The sequence below is a fragment of the Protobothrops mucrosquamatus genome, unplaced genomic scaffold (assembly GCF_001527695.2).
Source record: "Protobothrops mucrosquamatus isolate PMUCROS unplaced genomic scaffold, P.Mucros_1.0 scaffold36, whole genome shotgun sequence".
Taxonomy (NCBI): Eukaryota; Metazoa; Chordata; class Lepidosauria; order Squamata; family Viperidae; genus Protobothrops; species Protobothrops mucrosquamatus.
This window is the reverse complement of record NW_015386420.1, coordinates 479,580-496,841: the sequence shown is the minus strand read 5'-3', so window position 1 is coordinate 496,841 and position 17,262 is coordinate 479,580. Positions and strand designations below refer to the sequence as shown.

Below are 17,262 nucleotides of genomic sequence, written 5' to 3'. Positions count from 1 at the left end.
TCACGTGAAGTATTAATACCACTTTACAATGCCTTGGTAAGGCCACACTTGGAATACTGCATCCAGTTTTGGTCACCACGATGTAAAAAAGATGTTGAGACTCTAGAAAGAGTACAGAGAAGAGCAACAAAGATGATTAGGGGACTGGAGGCTAAAACATATAAGGAACGGTTGCTGGAATTGGGTATGTCTAGTCTAACGAAGAGAAGGACGAGGGGGGACATGATAGCAGTGTTCCAATATCTTAGGGGCTGCCACAAAGAAGAGGGAGTCAAGCTATTCTCCAAAGCGCCTGAAGGCAGGACGAGAAGCAACAGGTGGAAACTAACCAAGGAGAGAAGCAACCTAGAACTAAGGAGAAACTTCCTGACAGTTAGAACAATTAACCAGTGGAACAACCTACCTCCATAAGTGGTGAATGCGCCAACACTGGAAGTTTTTAAGAAGAAACTGGACAGCCATTTGTCCGAAATGGTATAGGGTTTCCTGCCTGAGCAGGAGGTTGGACTAGATGACCTCCGAGATCCCTTCCCTCCCTTTATCATTATTATTATTATTATTACAATTCAAGAAATTGTAAGGCAATCCAGAGTTCGTTATGGATAATAAGCATTGTCGGCTTGATGAGGACAGAACACAAGCATCCTGGGAATTTTAGTTTTAGTTACCTGTATCATTAGTCATCCAAGGTGGCCAATGAGACAAGAAGAAATTTAAAAGACTATCAAACTGGTTCTCATATAATGTACTGTAATAGCAAAGCCTTCTCGTGCCTCTCCTGTGCCCAATTTCTTTGGTACGCAGAAATAGCTAGGAAAGGAGAGAGACAGAAATGCAGAGTTTCTGTACAGATCATTAAGATAGAATACTACAAAAATGAAAGATTTATTTTCGTCTTTCTTTGCAGCAATTGAAGGAAAAACTAAGAGTGAATTATATATCCAGAACCTGCAACATTTATAATATATTTAAAAGAGTGATCAAAATCTCACCAAAACCTGAGCAAATCTTTTAAATTCATTAGAATTATTCATTGAGTGGGTATTAAAATTAGGGTATTGGGTTGTTAAAATTAGGATTTTAAAATGTTTACACTTCCTCTAATGCTGGGGTATCAAACTGCCGGCCCACAGGCCGGACATGTCATGTGGAAGCCGCGCCCACCCCATTGCCGGCAATGGCAAAACCGGCCCGATACGTTGCACGATGTCACGTGACGTCACGAGTTTGACATGCCTGCTCTAATGGCTATGTTGTATTTGAACCATATGTTATTTTAATTTATTTTATATATATTTTACTTTATTTTTTTTCTATTTATGAAAATTTATATGGCCATCCAACTCATTCTCAGTGACTCCCAGGGGCTTACAAGGATAAAAACCCAATACAAATATAATAAAAACCAGGTCTTCGGGGCCTTGCAAAAGAATCTCAAAGTGAGGGCCAATCTTATCTCCATGGCGATGATGTTCCACAGTGAAGGAATCACTATGGAGAAGGCCCTTCTTCTTGGTCCAGCTGGGGGAGGGCAATTTATTTTTCCAAGAGGCCACATAAGAAACCAGGACTTTGTGACAGATCACTTTCCCATCCCTTTTGTGAGGAATAAAAATTCAACTCCAAGAGTGTTGGAAAACAAAACAAATTTTATTAAAGCTTTTGCAAAAGCTGGTGTATCCTTCTACCTGCAAGTAAAGGGCCACACCTGAATCAATTTCAGCATAGACTTTTATACCCCGTCCCTTACATCACGCCACATCCTTCCTCTTCAAACCCAGTTGATAGGTCTGAATTAGTCACACGATTTCCGACCGCCTAGCAACAATTATAATTACCAGATCCTCCAATTATGTGATCAAAAGCCCCTTTTGTTCTTGTCTTATCTCCCCTTCCTTGTCTGTGGCATGATTTGTAGCATCCTGCTAACTAAGGGTGTAGCTTTATCTACAAGGTGAGCCTGTCAACCTAAACTGGATAATTGCAATTAAAAAGGATGTATATCTTCCCTTGTTTATCTATAAGAATGCCTGCTTTTCATCTAGAAGCTATGTGTGTAACAGAGGTCATGATTCGGTTAAACATGGCTACACTTTGGTTCATAGTTATACTTTATAATACTATATGCAGTTTTTATAAAGATTAAACCTTATATAAATTGAATAATATGTTTTTCATAAGCTATATGCTATTCTACAATAGTGTGCACTATTCTAAAAGTATGCTTTGAGTCAGTGTATATAGTTCCTCTCTATTCCTCCAGCTTACTACATCTCCTTCCCTGAAAATACCTTAGCTAAGTGTCTCTATATGCCTATTCCTTTAAGCAGAAATGGAAAATTACAACATGTACATTTATTGTGTACCTCACACTCTGATGCTGCCACCCTGCCTCCGATGCTGCCCTGCCCCACCCCTGCCACCAATGTGCACCAACGTCCCCCCCCCCGATGCTGCCACTGACACTACTGACACTTCAGGCCAGACTGGGACTGCCCACAAGCCAAACGTGGCCTGCAAGTTGTAAAATGCTCAGCTCTGTGCTTGATGAACCTCCTTAGGGGATCCATAGCATTTCCTATTTCCCCACTCTAATGGGTCGGGAAGTGGTGACCGGAAAAAGATGATTCTTCAGATGACCTAGTCCCAAGCCATGTAGGCTTTGAAGATGACAACCAGCATTTTGAACTGGACGTGTAAGCAAATTAGCAGCCAATGCAGCTCCCGCAGGAGAGAGAACACGTGCACATCTAGACCTGCACAAAGCTATGCATACCGCTGCATTTGAACCAAATGATGTTTCCAGATACTTTTAAAGGGCAGCCCCATATAGAGTGCATTGCAACAGTCAAGATGGGAAGTGACTAGGGCATGGGTGGCTGTGAGCAAGAATTATTGGTTCAGGAAAGTGGGTAACTGCTACACAACTCACAGTTGCACAAAGGCACATGATTGAAAAATGACCTGCATGGAAAAATTACAACATTTATTGTATTTTTATGGTGTAGTTTCTAGGTGTGGATATAAATGTAAGTTTTGGAAATGGAAGGTGTCCATGTCATGAATCAAACAGTCTACAAGAAATAAAATAAATGGTTACGCTATCAAGAACTTGACAGAAATAAAGAACTAATTTATATGTGAATTTATAAGACTGTTCTGTTTCGTTTCAGCTGGAATGTCACCATGAATTATTGCTTCAGTCTTGCCTTATGCTCTAATAGCAGAGGCGTGGTGCAGTTTTCATTGAAGCAAGATTCATCAGCCTTTGAACAGCATGCCAGAAATCTCTTTGTAAAAGGAGATGGGGCCATGTAGAACAAGTGAATCATAGGAGGTATTTTGCTGCAACCCCCTGCCCAGTTCAGAATATTTACATAATGTATATAATTTATGAGTATATATAATTATAACAATAGGTTTTTATAAAAATAGGTTGGGACTATATTACTACAAGGACCCATTAACTGAATTTTAACATCACTTTTAATTACTTTAATTATTTAACTATTTATATATACAGATATAATAATTCCCTTCCCCTCACATCCCCATGAATTCCAAGTTTAATATAAATTGTGTGTGAACACAATTAAAAAACCTCTCATTCTCATCCCCTCCCATACAGCACACATATACATGTGCAGAGAAGACAGCAAGATTAGGCAAAGAGAAGTGACATGAGAGAAGAATTTATTGGTGAGTACCAACAGGGGCCTACCCATACAGGTGAGTTATACCAGATCCACTGGAAATGTACATGTGGTAGCACACATGAGTTTCACCTGACCTACTGGTGACTTGCTTCATTAGATAACTATGTTCTATAGACTGGTTCTGATCAACATTGTTTTGGCCTCTTGTATGTTTTAGTTTTGTACATTCACCTGCATAACTGCTACTGTATGCAAAAATGAGCTCAGGATAGAAAGTATATGGCTCACTTAATTAAAATATATATTCCTTCCAACTCTTGCTTTCTGAGTTCATTTAATAGTATATTAATATAGATCGTTTATCTTGCTGAAACTGACCAATGCTCACATTTATTAGGCATATGCTTTCGAAGTTTACTGCAACAGACATGGGTCGATGACAAACAGCAGCAAGTGATGCAAATCAGTAATCACTTGGGTGTAGAGGCAGCTTATTAAAACAAACCCCAAAACTGCACTGTATAAACAGTTCTACATCTTCAAATTGATATTGCAGCCACATAGTAATTTTAAAAATAAAGTTATTTGAGAAGAGCCAGGGTTTATTATGTGCTGGTTATTCTTACCCGGTGGTTCTTTTAAAAGGATCAGTGGTTAGTGTGATCATAACCCATTTAAGCAAATCTGAAGGGTATTCTCTTTTTTGTCTCCTTTTGGTTAGGATTCAGGCTGAGTTATAGTATGAGATGGCATGGTTGCCTTGCAGAAGACCTCTGAGGGCTCAGGATGGGGGTGATGTTCTGTCCTGGCTCTCTTGGAGACTTTTGATTCCATCAACCATAATATTCTTCTGTATCAGCTTCAGCTGTTGAGAATGATGGTCACTGTTTTGTAGTGGTTTTCCTCCATAGCCAGTTTCATTTGATGCTGGGGTGTGTAGACAGTAAGAAAGCTGACCTTGATAGAAATATGCAGGAACCATTGCCTAGGTAAAAGGGGTGGATTTTTTAAAGCCCAGAACAATGAAGTAACATTTGAAAGTGCTTCAGGTAGATACATCCCTAATTCACTGGAGAATAAGGAGGAGGAAGGACAGAACAATCAGACATGCAAGACTCTCTACTATTGTAGCCAATCTCAACAAAAAATAGTTTAGTTTTCCTGTGGAGTTGATTTCTTGGGTCTGGTATACCTAGTGGGCTACAGGGGAGAAAAACCGCCTTGTCCATCTTGTGTGAAGTATGTCGGAGTTCAGGTCTCTTACTGGTCATTTTTAAAATCTACATGAAACTACTGGGTGAAGTCATTTGGGGGCACAGGAGGTAGTATTATTAGTTACTCTGCGGCACATTTTCATCCTCCCTGATCAAGCAATTCCATTCAGGTGATTAGCCAGTGTCTGGAGGCTGTGAAGTTCTGGAACTGCTTCTGACAGAATTCCAGCAAGACAAAGTGGATCTGGGTTTTTGACCCCACTCTAAGTACCAGAGAGGTGTTTAATTAAGTTGGTGTGCGACTTGTAGGTACTCTTGATTCACAGCTTCTGTTTGTAGAGCAGGTGGCAGCCTTGACTAGCGGGGCCTCGGTATAAATTCATCTAGTACCAGACTAGAAAATTGAAGTATGTTGTAGTTATACCATAGAAATTCTCTTGTCTATTCTTCTTCTTCACCTCTGTAATTTTTATTTCCTATATTTTTTTACAGTTAAGAACAATTATTTTTTAAAATGCACAATCCTGGACAGTTTCCCCATATTCTTTCTGTACCTGTTTTGCAGATGTTCTGTACATTTATGAGAAGCCAGGATAAAGGACAGAGAAAACAGGATAATGCAGCTGGAGATGCTTCATGAGACACTTTATTTTATTTATTTATTAAATTTATATGCCACCCATCTCACTAACCAAAGTGACTCAGGGTGGTTACTCTAGTACTCATCTCAGTTTGAGCAGAAAGTTTGGACTTTCAGTAACCTGGCTTAACTTGTTTGGTTAGTTTCATGTGAAAACAAGTCCTTACAGGGAATTAAAAGGATTCACATTTTGGAAGTTTGAATGGGTTTCTAAAATACTTGACAAGTAGAGAACCTGAATAACTGAAATCAATAATGCAATCCAATACTGTGATCAGTACCAGATCTTTCATCAGATATATATTTTTTTGGGTAGGATTCAGACATCTTATATAATGCTGAATTTCCATCTAGAAATTTTTAGTCAACACTGTTGCTCCTCAGGACTGAAGTCCCAAACATGCTTTTTTCAAAAGGCAGCTGGACTTCATTTTTCCTTGAAGATGTTTTGCTTCTCATGCAAGAAGCTTCTTCAGTTCTGACTGAAGTGGCCTCAATGACTCTCAGAAAGAGTGCTAACGACTAGATGACTGCAAGAATATAAATCCTTCCATCTTCCACTATTCAGTCAGAACTGAAGAAACTTCTAGGTTGAGAAGCAAAGCATCTTCAAGAAAAAAACAAAGTCCAGTAGCCTTTTGAAAAAAGTACCTTCGGGACAACCACTATCTGGATGATTGAGAATCTCCATAGACACTCAGGACTAAAAACATGACATTCCAAAGAATCATACAGTGTGAACACAGATTGGCCAGGAAATATATCTGGAGCACTTAAATCTAAGTGACATAGCTCTTAATATTAATTAGCTTATTAATTATAGCAGCCTCTCCCAATATGGGAGCTTATATGAGGGAGAAGGTAGAAGAATACAATTAGGAGCATAACAAGAGAAAGATGTGTGGGTTTTGTTGATGTGCATGAATCACATTACTAAATCATTCTCATCTGGATCGTCTTCCGTGAGGAACTGAATCATCCTTGACATCTCAAAAGGTATGAAAAAAAAGACATACATACATACATACATACATACATACATACATACATACATACATACATACATACTGTATATATATGCTCTACATGCAGTGGCACAGAACTGGCTATATTTTTTTTCAAGAAGGTCTAAGACCAAAGGAACTGCTTCAGAAGTAAAACAAAACCAAATGAACAAGCTGAAGATCATTTCTCAAAGTCAGTCTGGCACAGTGGAGAGACATTAGACCGAACATGGTTTGGCAGTCAACAGCCCTATTTGCTTTCTTTGGAGTCTTCAAGATGTGCTTTTATAATTAAAAGACAATTCCCAATTATTTTCAATGGAAGCAAAAGAATGAAGATATCCAGAGCCTCCAATAAAATTAATTTATTTGAATCTTTAGAAGTCAGAAATATAAACCTTAGAAAGTGTGCAGTAGATGTTCTATAACGCTTCACTCCCTCAGTTTTGGAGGGTGAAATGTTGATATTAGTGATGGCTGTTGCATAACCCTCCTCTGTTCATTCCCTCATATCTTTCACAGGATTTTGTGCAGGTGTACTTTTTATTTATTTTACGCTGGGATTCTTGCATTTTGAACTATTAAAGACTCCGCCACCAGCACTTTGCTTATTTTTCAGTATTTGCTTTCACGGTGGAAGGAAGAAACGTTTTCCTATATTTGTATGAAGGAAGGCAAATTAGCATTCTTTATAGAAAAAAAAAACAATTCTACATACATTTAACAAAATTGAACCTCAGGAAGGAAAACAGATCCCGAAGCAATCATCAGTCTTCTAGAAATCACTGTTCCCTTCCATCCCTTAAGATAACCTTATGGATCACATTATTAAAGATTTAATTGCAAATAGTTATATCTCACATTGGTAGAAAACATAGGAATACCACTAATAGGATTGTTTTCATTTTAAAAAAAGCAAAGGAACATTTGTAATAATGTATGCTACAGGATAAGGTTTGTTAATTTGTTTTGCCTAAGATGCACTTTATTACTTTGTGTCTCTTCTTGCCATTTTACTATCGAATGTGGCCATAAGACAGGGCTCTGAGGACTTATGAAATGGGTCAGAGGACGCTTGTGTACCTTGCAGGCTGTGGGTTACACCTGTTCTACAATAGCTTAGTAAGCAGTGCATCTGGGAATGTGTGTTTCACCAAGAATTTTTTAGTGATTAAAATAAATTATTGTACCCAATTATTATATTTTCAGCACTGTTGAACCCTGTGCCCACACAGCACCTATCCAAACTGTTGGCCTACTTAAATAGTAATTGTTATCTTTAAGGTATGTCTTGTTTTTCTTTACTGATGATTTGCATGTTACCTGTTGAAATTTAATCAACTGGATGTGGCTCTCATGTTACATAAGCTAATTATACAAGCACAGAAATTAAGGGATGCGCTGCTTAAAACAAAGTAAACATTCAGTTACCATTTCTACTTATATTATCCAGTTGTAATTTACTTTGATATAACTAAGGGCACATCCTTAGAGCCACTATGATGGGCTTCACCCTACTACTGGCAAAGTGGTATCCAAATTAATGTACTTCTCTTGCGAAGCTGGCTACGTCTCTTTCCAGCCAGCCAGTGAATCTACATAAAAATGGAAGCCAGTTGGTGATCTGCCCCCATTTTTTCTTTAGATGTCTTTCCCTGGAAGGGAAAAAAGCAATGGGGCGGAAAATCTTAAATAGGCATTGTGCAGGGGAACAGTAAAGCTCCCCATCAGAGTAAACAGAAAGGACAGGGAAATGGTGGAAAGGTCTTGTTTGCACAAAGGAGTGAAAGGTCCAGGAATTTCTACCTCTAGAAAAATGTCCACCTCTAAACTCCAAAGGAAACTCTGCAAATTGTTGAGAAGCTGAGCCAATAGGTAAATTTGATTAGTTTTCCAAAGCAGTGGCACTAAATGGGAATTGCCAGACTCAGATCACAACCCCTTCAGGTGAAAGTATATAAGCACAATATATTACACATACAGTGAGATATACCTGCACACAATTAGCAACTGGCTGACATTATAGTGAAGAAAGTTGATAAAATATCCACACACAGTATTCCAAGCTGATTCACTGCATTTCAGCTAAGAAATGGTTCCCTAATCTGGTACAGTATCCTCTAAATAGGATAGGACTGTATCTCCCAGAATTCACAATCTTTGACTGTACTAGATTCAACATTGTTCTGCTTTTGTACTTAATAAGAGCATATTTTGCGTATTAGAATTGAACTGCCAATGCATCTAAAATAATAATTGAAAATTTAGAATTGAATTGAGAATTGATAAGATAGCAATAGAAAACAAATGTCATCTCTGCAAAGAAGCTGAAGAAATAGTAGACCACCTAGTTAGCTGCTGTAAGAAGATCTCACAGACTGATTACAAATGGCACGACAAATAGCAACAATGGTGCGTTGCATGAAGTAACATGTGCCAGTAGGCAAGCTGGTGGGACCACAAAACAAAGTAATAATAAAATAAAATAAAATAAAAAAGCTAAAGTGCTCTAGCTCTTTGCTATTATTTGTTGTGGAAAGAGAATATGTGGGATTAAATTTCTATTTTTTCAAAAATAGCTATTGTGTGAATTTTTGATGAGGACACCAGTATCTGGTATCTATTTTACTTGCTTAATTCGCATATTGCACTAAATCTTAAAGCGGCTTTCTAATATTTGCTTAGCATGTATGAAACCAGCCATTGCAGATTATAAACCACAATTATTTTACCTCTCAATCAGATACTTTGAGCTGGCAAACCTTAAAGAATTAGTAACCAGGAAACCATAAAATATTTATACATAAAATATATTCAGTGTACACTTCTTCCTTATAGAGGTTCCTTCCCATTTGTTGCAATGGGAATGACATCATGACATGGATCCTGATATAGTACACATTGTTCCCAGTTCCTGAATGACTTTAGAAGAGTGATAGAAGGTTCCTATATAATATCCAAGCCTTCCATTACATCCCAGAAAAGCATATATCCTGTTTCTAATAGAGCTAAGGCTTCAGTTTGCTGTTAGAGCAGGGGTCCCCAAGCCCTGGTCCGTGGACTGGTACTAGGCCACGGCATGCCAACAACCCGGCTGCACAAACAAGCAAAGCCCCATCCGTGGGATAAAGGCAGCACACAAAACCACGCCTCCTCCAGTCCGTGGAAAAACCTCTCTCCACGAGGTTGGGGACCTCTGTGTTAAGAGTTACCATAGGTTTCCGTCTCTAAGGTACATTCCTTTCTCACTCTTTCTACAGTATTTGCAGTTTGTTGTGATAACAACATACCCTGATGAACTTTTTCCTCTTGATTACATGAATTCTCATGTATCATCAAAGATCTTTTTGGAAAGAGCTGAAAGATAGAGAATCCCTCTGATTACTAGCCAATCTCTACCCAGAGCTATTTCTCTACCTACATTTGTGCTCTTTGCTTTTGGTTTCGGAATTCCTTTTCAGCTGGTCACCTTGCTCCTATTTGGGGCACCAACTTTCATCCAGGCTCCAGAAAAGTAGCAATGAGAACTGATATCTGCTATTACAAAATAAAATAATATTTTGTATGGAGAGGGGAAAGAATATTAGTACCATCCCATATTAAAAGTGCTGTATTCTGACATGGTGTTATTGCAGATCCTTATTTTGAGAAATAGCCACCTTGTTAGTTCTCACTTCAGTGTTTATAAAATTAGGAATGTCAGTTTCTATTCTTTCCCTCCTGCCCTATGAAGAAAGAACAGCACAGCAGCTGCTCAGCTTCAGTTTTCTTTTCTCCAGGACTTTGCCAGTTGCATAATCATAGGAGAGGCTGCCTCTCTCCTCTTTCAGACTATTTCTGGCCTACTGTCTTCCCCCAGGTTTATTTCCCATTACTTCCCATTACTTGAAGAAAAATAGAGATTAGCAGTGGGTCCAATCAGTTTTACACTGGAATTAATCAGTGCCAACTCAAAGAAGGATAGAGAGTGCTTTAATTTTCTATGGGGAAAATTCCTTTCTGAGGAAGGAAATATCCGAAATATCCTAAGGTTTCTGAGATGTTCCCTGGAGACTGCAACATTATAACCTAAAATTTCTTGAATCAAATATGCTCATGAGCTTCAATTCATTAATAAAATAACTCTTAATGTCTTGTATAAAGTTTAAAAAGTTTTAAGTCTGTGTTAAAAATCTTTCTATTGCTTTTTGTAGGATTCTTGATTCTTCCACAGACTGTCTTGTGGAAACATCATTATCTCTTCATGAAACATTGCCTGTACATTCAGTTGCTTGGGCTTAGATTGAATATTTGTACTTCCCAAAAATAGGTCTTAGCTTGGTGTTGAAGCCAATTAATTACACTAAACTCAAGGTATGGAAAAACACACTTTTATTTTGGTACCAAAGATGAGTCACCCCAGCTTTGAAAGCTATCGAGGCTGTTTACAGTTAAACAGCAGTTTTTATAATCAAAGGTGATTTTCATACACCCCTCTGCCCACCCAACACATCCCTTTTCCCTCCCCCTGATAATACATGCATAACATATAATATTGATTGGTTACCTGGATTGCAGCCCCCTAAAACTCTCGCTTGTTATGCAAAATAGCTAAATGTCACACCATCTTTGCCCACCTTAGGTCATAGAATCTTGCAAAGCTTCTAGTTTCCTGTGCCAGCTATGTGGTTTTGGGTTTTCTTATAATTTCTTATAATTCATGTACCCAACATCCTGGCTAAGTGGTTGAACCTGTGAATCTGTCTCACTTCATTGTCGCTGCACCCCCCTAACATGTCAACTGTTAGCAAGCTTGTCTGCAAAACCCTCAGTGAGCAGAAAGGAAAAAAGCTGTTAAAGAAAAAGTTGTTTAAGAGTAAATGTTTCTTCTCAGAATTCATCTTCCTCACTCCCGTGTCCATCACAACCACACTTTGGTCTTATCTCCACAACAAAGAAGAGGGAGTCAGGCTATTCTCCAAAGCGCCTGAAGGCAGGACAAGAAGCAATGGGTGGAAACTAACCAAAGAGAGAAGCAACCTAGAACTAAGGAGAAACTTCCTGACAGTTAGAACAATTAACCAGTGGAACAACCTGCCTCCAGAAGCGGTGAATGCGCCAACACTGGACGTTTTTAAGAAGAAACTGGACAGCCATTTGTCCGAAATGGTATAGGGTTTCCTGCCTGAGCAGGAGGTTGGACTAGATGACCTCCGAGGTCCCTTCCAACTTTATCATTATTATTATTATGTATATTCTTTCATCTGATCCTTCATATTCATCTATGCACAAACCAAATTCTGTAAAAAAAACAAACTGCAATTCAGGATCAGATTCTAGAGACAGGATCTAATATGTTTTGGAAGCATATTGTTTAATGAATTGTGTATTTGATTCATTCCACTTCTCATTTTATGAATACTAATGTACACTGAAAACAATATACACTTATGTACCGTATATACTTGTTTTCAGGGCTTTTTTTGTCATAGAACGCCCAGAATGGAGTTCCGGCACCTTTTTGGGATGGAACCTTGTAGGGTAGGCAAGGCGGGTTGTATGACGTGTGTGAGTTCCGGCATGAAACTTTACCTCAGCTCTTATCTTTCAGACTGGCTGTGCAAATTTCAAAGTCAAACATTTAGTAATCATCATGTGAAATTGCAAACCTGTGAAATTTACGCTCAGTAGCAGTTTTCATCCCATGTTCTAAGTTATTACATTTCATTTTCCAGGAAGTGTTCCTTATCATTTATTACATCAGCCCTATGTAATTAAGCAGCTTAAACCCGATGAGATTTTTAAGTTTGCTTAAGACTACGCAGGGTTGTTGAAGGAATCAAGAGAGACGGAGGTAGCAGCTCAAAAAAAAAATCAAAATTACACCAGTTAATTAACAGCCCCCCATCTGAAGCCCACCAGGCGGGTTGAATCGAGTCCCTCTCGATCCTCATCAGTTGTAGGGTACTTCAGCAACTCAGAAGAACACGGGTGGGAAATCACACTCGGCTACTGAGCCCTACCTCCGGCTATTATGGCCCTGTAAAAGAGCTAATCCTCTTCCAAATCAAGGGAACGTGGAGTTAGGGTTGGAATTGGGCCCTCGAGCTGCTAACACTCCTAAATCAGGACGGGGCCCGTTTCTAGATAGCTGCGCCTTAAGGAGCTGTGCGGAAGTAAGTTGTTCATTTGTGCCTCGCCGCGTCCTCGCCTTTTTGTGTTTAGCGGGCACGAAAGCTGCCAGGGTGGTTTAGTGTTTGCGTGTGTGTTTTACCCCTTTTACTCGGGAAGTAAATCAAGTGACTCGGACTTGGTGTGCAAAGGGCGACTGTCTTCGTTAGTAGACACTCTCTGTAACGGGGTCGCGCGCTGGCTCTACCTCTTTCACTCACACACACGCGCGCGCACAAACACACTCCCCGGAGGAAGGCTACAGTCCAGAGGCCTTTGCTCCTTAACTGCAGCCGCCGCAACAGGCGCTGCCCAGACACTGCCAGCGGCACCCCTTTGGCTGCAGCCACCTCTCGTTGCTCCTGCCAGCACAGCACGCTGCTCTCTTTCCGAGCCGGCTCCCTTTCCTTCCCCGCGGGCGGAGCACTCCTCAGCGTCAGGTAGGATCCTCCAAGCGCCTCCAGGTCTCCGTCGGGGAAGGAAAAATGGCGCCTCCACCGGCCGGAGAACTGCTTGGGCACTGCTTTCTGTTGAGGGAGGGGCCGGCCGGGGAAGTAGGCCGGCTCGGGGGCAGCGGGCAGGGCCTAGAGATGCGGCAGCGACTCTCCCGGCTTATTGCTCTGCGGGCCTCCCTGCGGCCGCTTCCCTTAGCGCGCCGGCTTTTCCTGAGACAGCAGCAGCACCTCTTCCTTTCAGGGTACTGCCGCGGGGAGGCCCGGGGGTTGGGCCTCGGGGGAGGGGGCGGTGCGCGTCTCCCCGCTGTGGCTGCGGTTGAGTAAGGGGTGAGGGGAATCGTGGCCGGCCCGAGGTCTCTCGCGGCTCCCCTCTCGCCCGTTTCCGGGATTTTGTAACCGAGTGTGATAGTGCAGCCCTGTCTGGAACGGGGTGAATCAGCGTGAATGCGAATTCTTTTGTGAGGGAGACGGGAAGAAATCCCCTTTACCGGCGGGGTGGTGGTGGTGGTGGTGGTGGTGGACCGTAAGGCTTAAAAAGGGGAGTTGGGGGCGGCCGTCGGCCTTCGCTCCGTCGCCGTCCCCCGAGAAGCGAATCTCTGCGGACAAAATGGGTGGGTTGCCATGCAGGCAAGGTCGGTGGGCGGGTGCGAACCGCGCCGCGTATTTATATTGGGGCGGCAAAAGCGGTAAGGGCGATATAAGGGGGAAAAACCCGATTCCTCTCCCCAGTGTGTCCAGGTCGGTTCTCTGCTTTCTGTTGTGTGCCTTGCCCGGAGTCACATTTTATGGGAGGAAGCTAACGTCATGCTGAACAGGTTTAACTGAGGAGAACTTGGACAGCAAAGGCATCAGATTTCACTGCTTCTTTTAGTGTGTTCTTTCTTTCCTTTTAGTTTTGTAGAAAGGTGTTTGGTATAGATTTAGATCGCTTTTTGCCTCAGAAATCGGGGCTGAGATAAAAAGAGCTGAAAGTGGCTGCTTTTTTGCTGTGCATTTGTTTTTCTGTTTTTCATACCAGTATAATCGAAACCGGTGTCCAAGTGAATGTGGTTTTCCAAATAAGAGTTCTGTTTTTTTTTCCTGATAGTTATACTTGTGCAGTAGTATTATATGAGTTGGTAAGGTTAATTATTTACCTGCAGAATGGATAGAAAATATTTCTTCATGGTGTACTAGTCTGATATTGGCTCACTTTATTGAAGAGTGAGCTCTAATAGTGTACTTGTATACCTCTCACATAAGGTTAAGTGCATAATTTGGACAACTTTATTAAAAAGAAATAAAATGGTTAAAACTGTTAATTTAACCTTACTTATGTTAGGAATATACAGGATATTTTTATTTACTTATATTAACAGCAGTTCTTCATTTTGAAGAGTATTATTTCTTTGTTTATACCTGTTATCAGTTCAAAGAATTCCAGTGATTGACAGGTTAAAATCCAGTGAATAAAAAGTGTTAGTAGATGCTGACAGTTGAGTTATTGTATGTTTAAATGCCAATATTTGGCTTATTTGATTTCTCATTTGAATACATCTATAGTTGTACATTGGTTAAGAGTAATAAAAGAAGTAAACATTAGGAAGTTTATTTACTTTTAGTAGAGTGAAGATGAGGAAACATATATAAAAAAAGGGCCCGGCCTGCAATTGAAGATATAAAAACTACATGGTATTCTAGTTACCTAGTACATGTAAAGAATTGTGTTGAATTTGGTGAATTACAAGTACCTTATTACTTCGGACTGCAGAAATTTCATTTTGTCATGCACCAAAAATATGAAGGTTAAAATTTTATTTGTAGTGAGTGGAAAACAAGTGCAGATGTGCTAATCTGTTAGTGAAATATTTGAATGTGTAATTACCAAGGAGTTGCCAGAAATAATTAGCTTGATCCCACCCACAGTTAAGTATGGATTAATGACATTGGGTTTAATTACACATAACACTCATGTTGAAAGAAGTAGCAGGCTTGTGATACTTCAATACTTTTATTGTGCATAACTTATTGCAACTGTAGTCCACCAAGTCTTATGCCATTATAAATATTGACAAAGAATTATAGGAAAGCTGTGGTCTAGATATTTGAGTTAAAACCTCAGGAGTTCTGGACAGCATTGTTGATATTGAGAGATACTGAGAATTGTCTTTAATATTTGGTAGGTCATAAGTTAATCATTCCAGCAAAATGTCACTAGGTCACTTGGATGCTTAAATGTCTTTCTTTGGTCAGCCAGTCAGAAATCCTGATAGATTGTTAGAATATTGTGGACCAAGCTAATGACAAGCATTTGCTCGATTTAATATATTTTGGTAGTACTACTTGAAAATGTTCTAACAAAACTATACAAAGTTATTGAAACTAGGAAGCTGGTTTTGTTCAGCTTAGGTGAAAACAACCGAATGTGTGGACATCTTGGGCAATCTGGAGCAGTGTCACACAAGAAACATTTGAAGTTGTTCATTGTTGTGTAAGAAACTGTCAAAGCATGAGTAAGTTTGGGAAAGAGGTTTGTAGGATTTTTGCTAATGGTTTAGGGACAGAATTGGAAAATATGAAATATTATGTTTGTATTCCAAAAATTATTGTAGACTATTGACAGCTTTCTATTTAGGGCAGGTATGTCCAACCCGTGACCCACAGGCTGATGTGACCCTCAACGGCTAGTAATGAGACTCCCCAAGTTCATAAACTTTATTTTTTATTGCGTGATTTATATACATTAACTATGTTATTATATTTTGTATGCAGCCCAAGACAATTTCTCTTCACTCAGTGCGGCTCAGGCAAGCCAAAAGGTTAGACACCCATGATTTAGGGCTTGCTTTTTGGCTAGATGGCCATAACGAAGGCCTAAACATAGCCTTCTCTCACTTTCTCAGTTCTAGACTTTGTTTCCTAAATTATTGATAAATAAAAAAAGCAGATTCTGCGCTTACGGGAAAAGCACTATGAAGAAAAACAAATCGTATGAAATAAGTGGTTGAAATCCTACAGAAAAGGCAATTGTAAACAGTATCCCCATTAGAGAGAACATCTGTTTCATCCTCTGACATTGAAATGTTAAATTAATTGGACTCTAATGCAACTGATAAAACAGAAATATTATAAATTGAGGAGAAGTAGTTGGAATCTAATATCAAAGTACAGGAAATGTTGTAAGGAAAGTATAAATAACAAATGTATTTCAAGAGTAAAATCTGGGTCCAGTGATTTTCTATTTTTGGAGGGAAAGGAGAGTGATTATAACAAAAAGTATGAAACACAAGGTCATCAAACAACAAGGCAGAAAAAGGATGCAGAATTCTTTCCAATCTTTTAATAGCAGCACCCCTTTAAGTTATGTGATAGGAGAGGGTAAGTTTAAGAACGATACTGTGGGTAGCATTTGGAGCTATTGTTTAATTGCTTCCATAGAGAAGCATTGGGTTTTTTTCCTGGAATGCTTTTCTTTGCAATCCTGAGATAGATCTGTTCCATTTTTTAACTGGAACTTTGTATTGCCAGCTGCTTCTGCCATATAATATTTGGACCTGTTCTGTTTTGGAGAGTATCTTGCTGATGAACAAAGTTTCAAACCCCTTTGCACAATTGCCTTATTATGTGGAGGAAAGGGAAGAGAATACCAGTGATACAGGATAGTAGCTTGATAGGATTGCTGTTGCCCGTTTTGCTGAAAAAATGGGGTTTTAACACAAGATTGAATTCACTTGTTAAATATTCAATATGTTCAGGCAAAATTAAGATATTTTAATGCATATTATCAGGATCATTTTAATATGGTTATGCATGATGGGTGAAATTTACTGGAAGAATAGAATACCTTTCCACCCTCTGGCTTTTCTGAACTAATAGCCAGCAGTAACTGTCAGGATGGCTAGTGATGAGTGACATTGGGAGTTGCTGTACTAACAGTTGATGAGTAATAGTTCCCCATCTCCACCCTTGGAAGACTTCAGTTCAGTTAGAGTATGTTCTGTGATCAGAGCTTAAACTATTAATCATAATGCCTGTTTTTATATAACATTCTTAAGATAAACTACATTATAGTTTTATGTGATTCCTGAATGACACAACACCCTAAGAATAATGTAAATTTTGGGTTAGCCAGGGAGTTTATTAATTATAACTATTAACTACATA

The 17,262-nt window shown here is 39.5% G+C and overlaps 1 protein-coding gene across 1 annotated transcript in view; it reads left to right on the top strand.

Annotated features, from left to right (window-relative positions):
• The first annotated feature begins 13,252 nt into the window (after window positions 1-13,252).
• The window catches only part of IDE (insulin degrading enzyme), a 70,951-nt gene continuing 66,941 nt past the window's right edge, over window positions 13,253-17,262 (top strand). Inside the window, exon 1 of the mRNA XM_015811289.1 lies at window positions 13,253-13,361. Within this exon, the coding sequence (XP_015666775.1) occupies window positions 13,255-13,361 (107 nt within the window). The 5' untranslated portion in view covers window positions 13,253-13,254. The remainder of the gene's footprint in view (window positions 13,362-17,262) is intronic.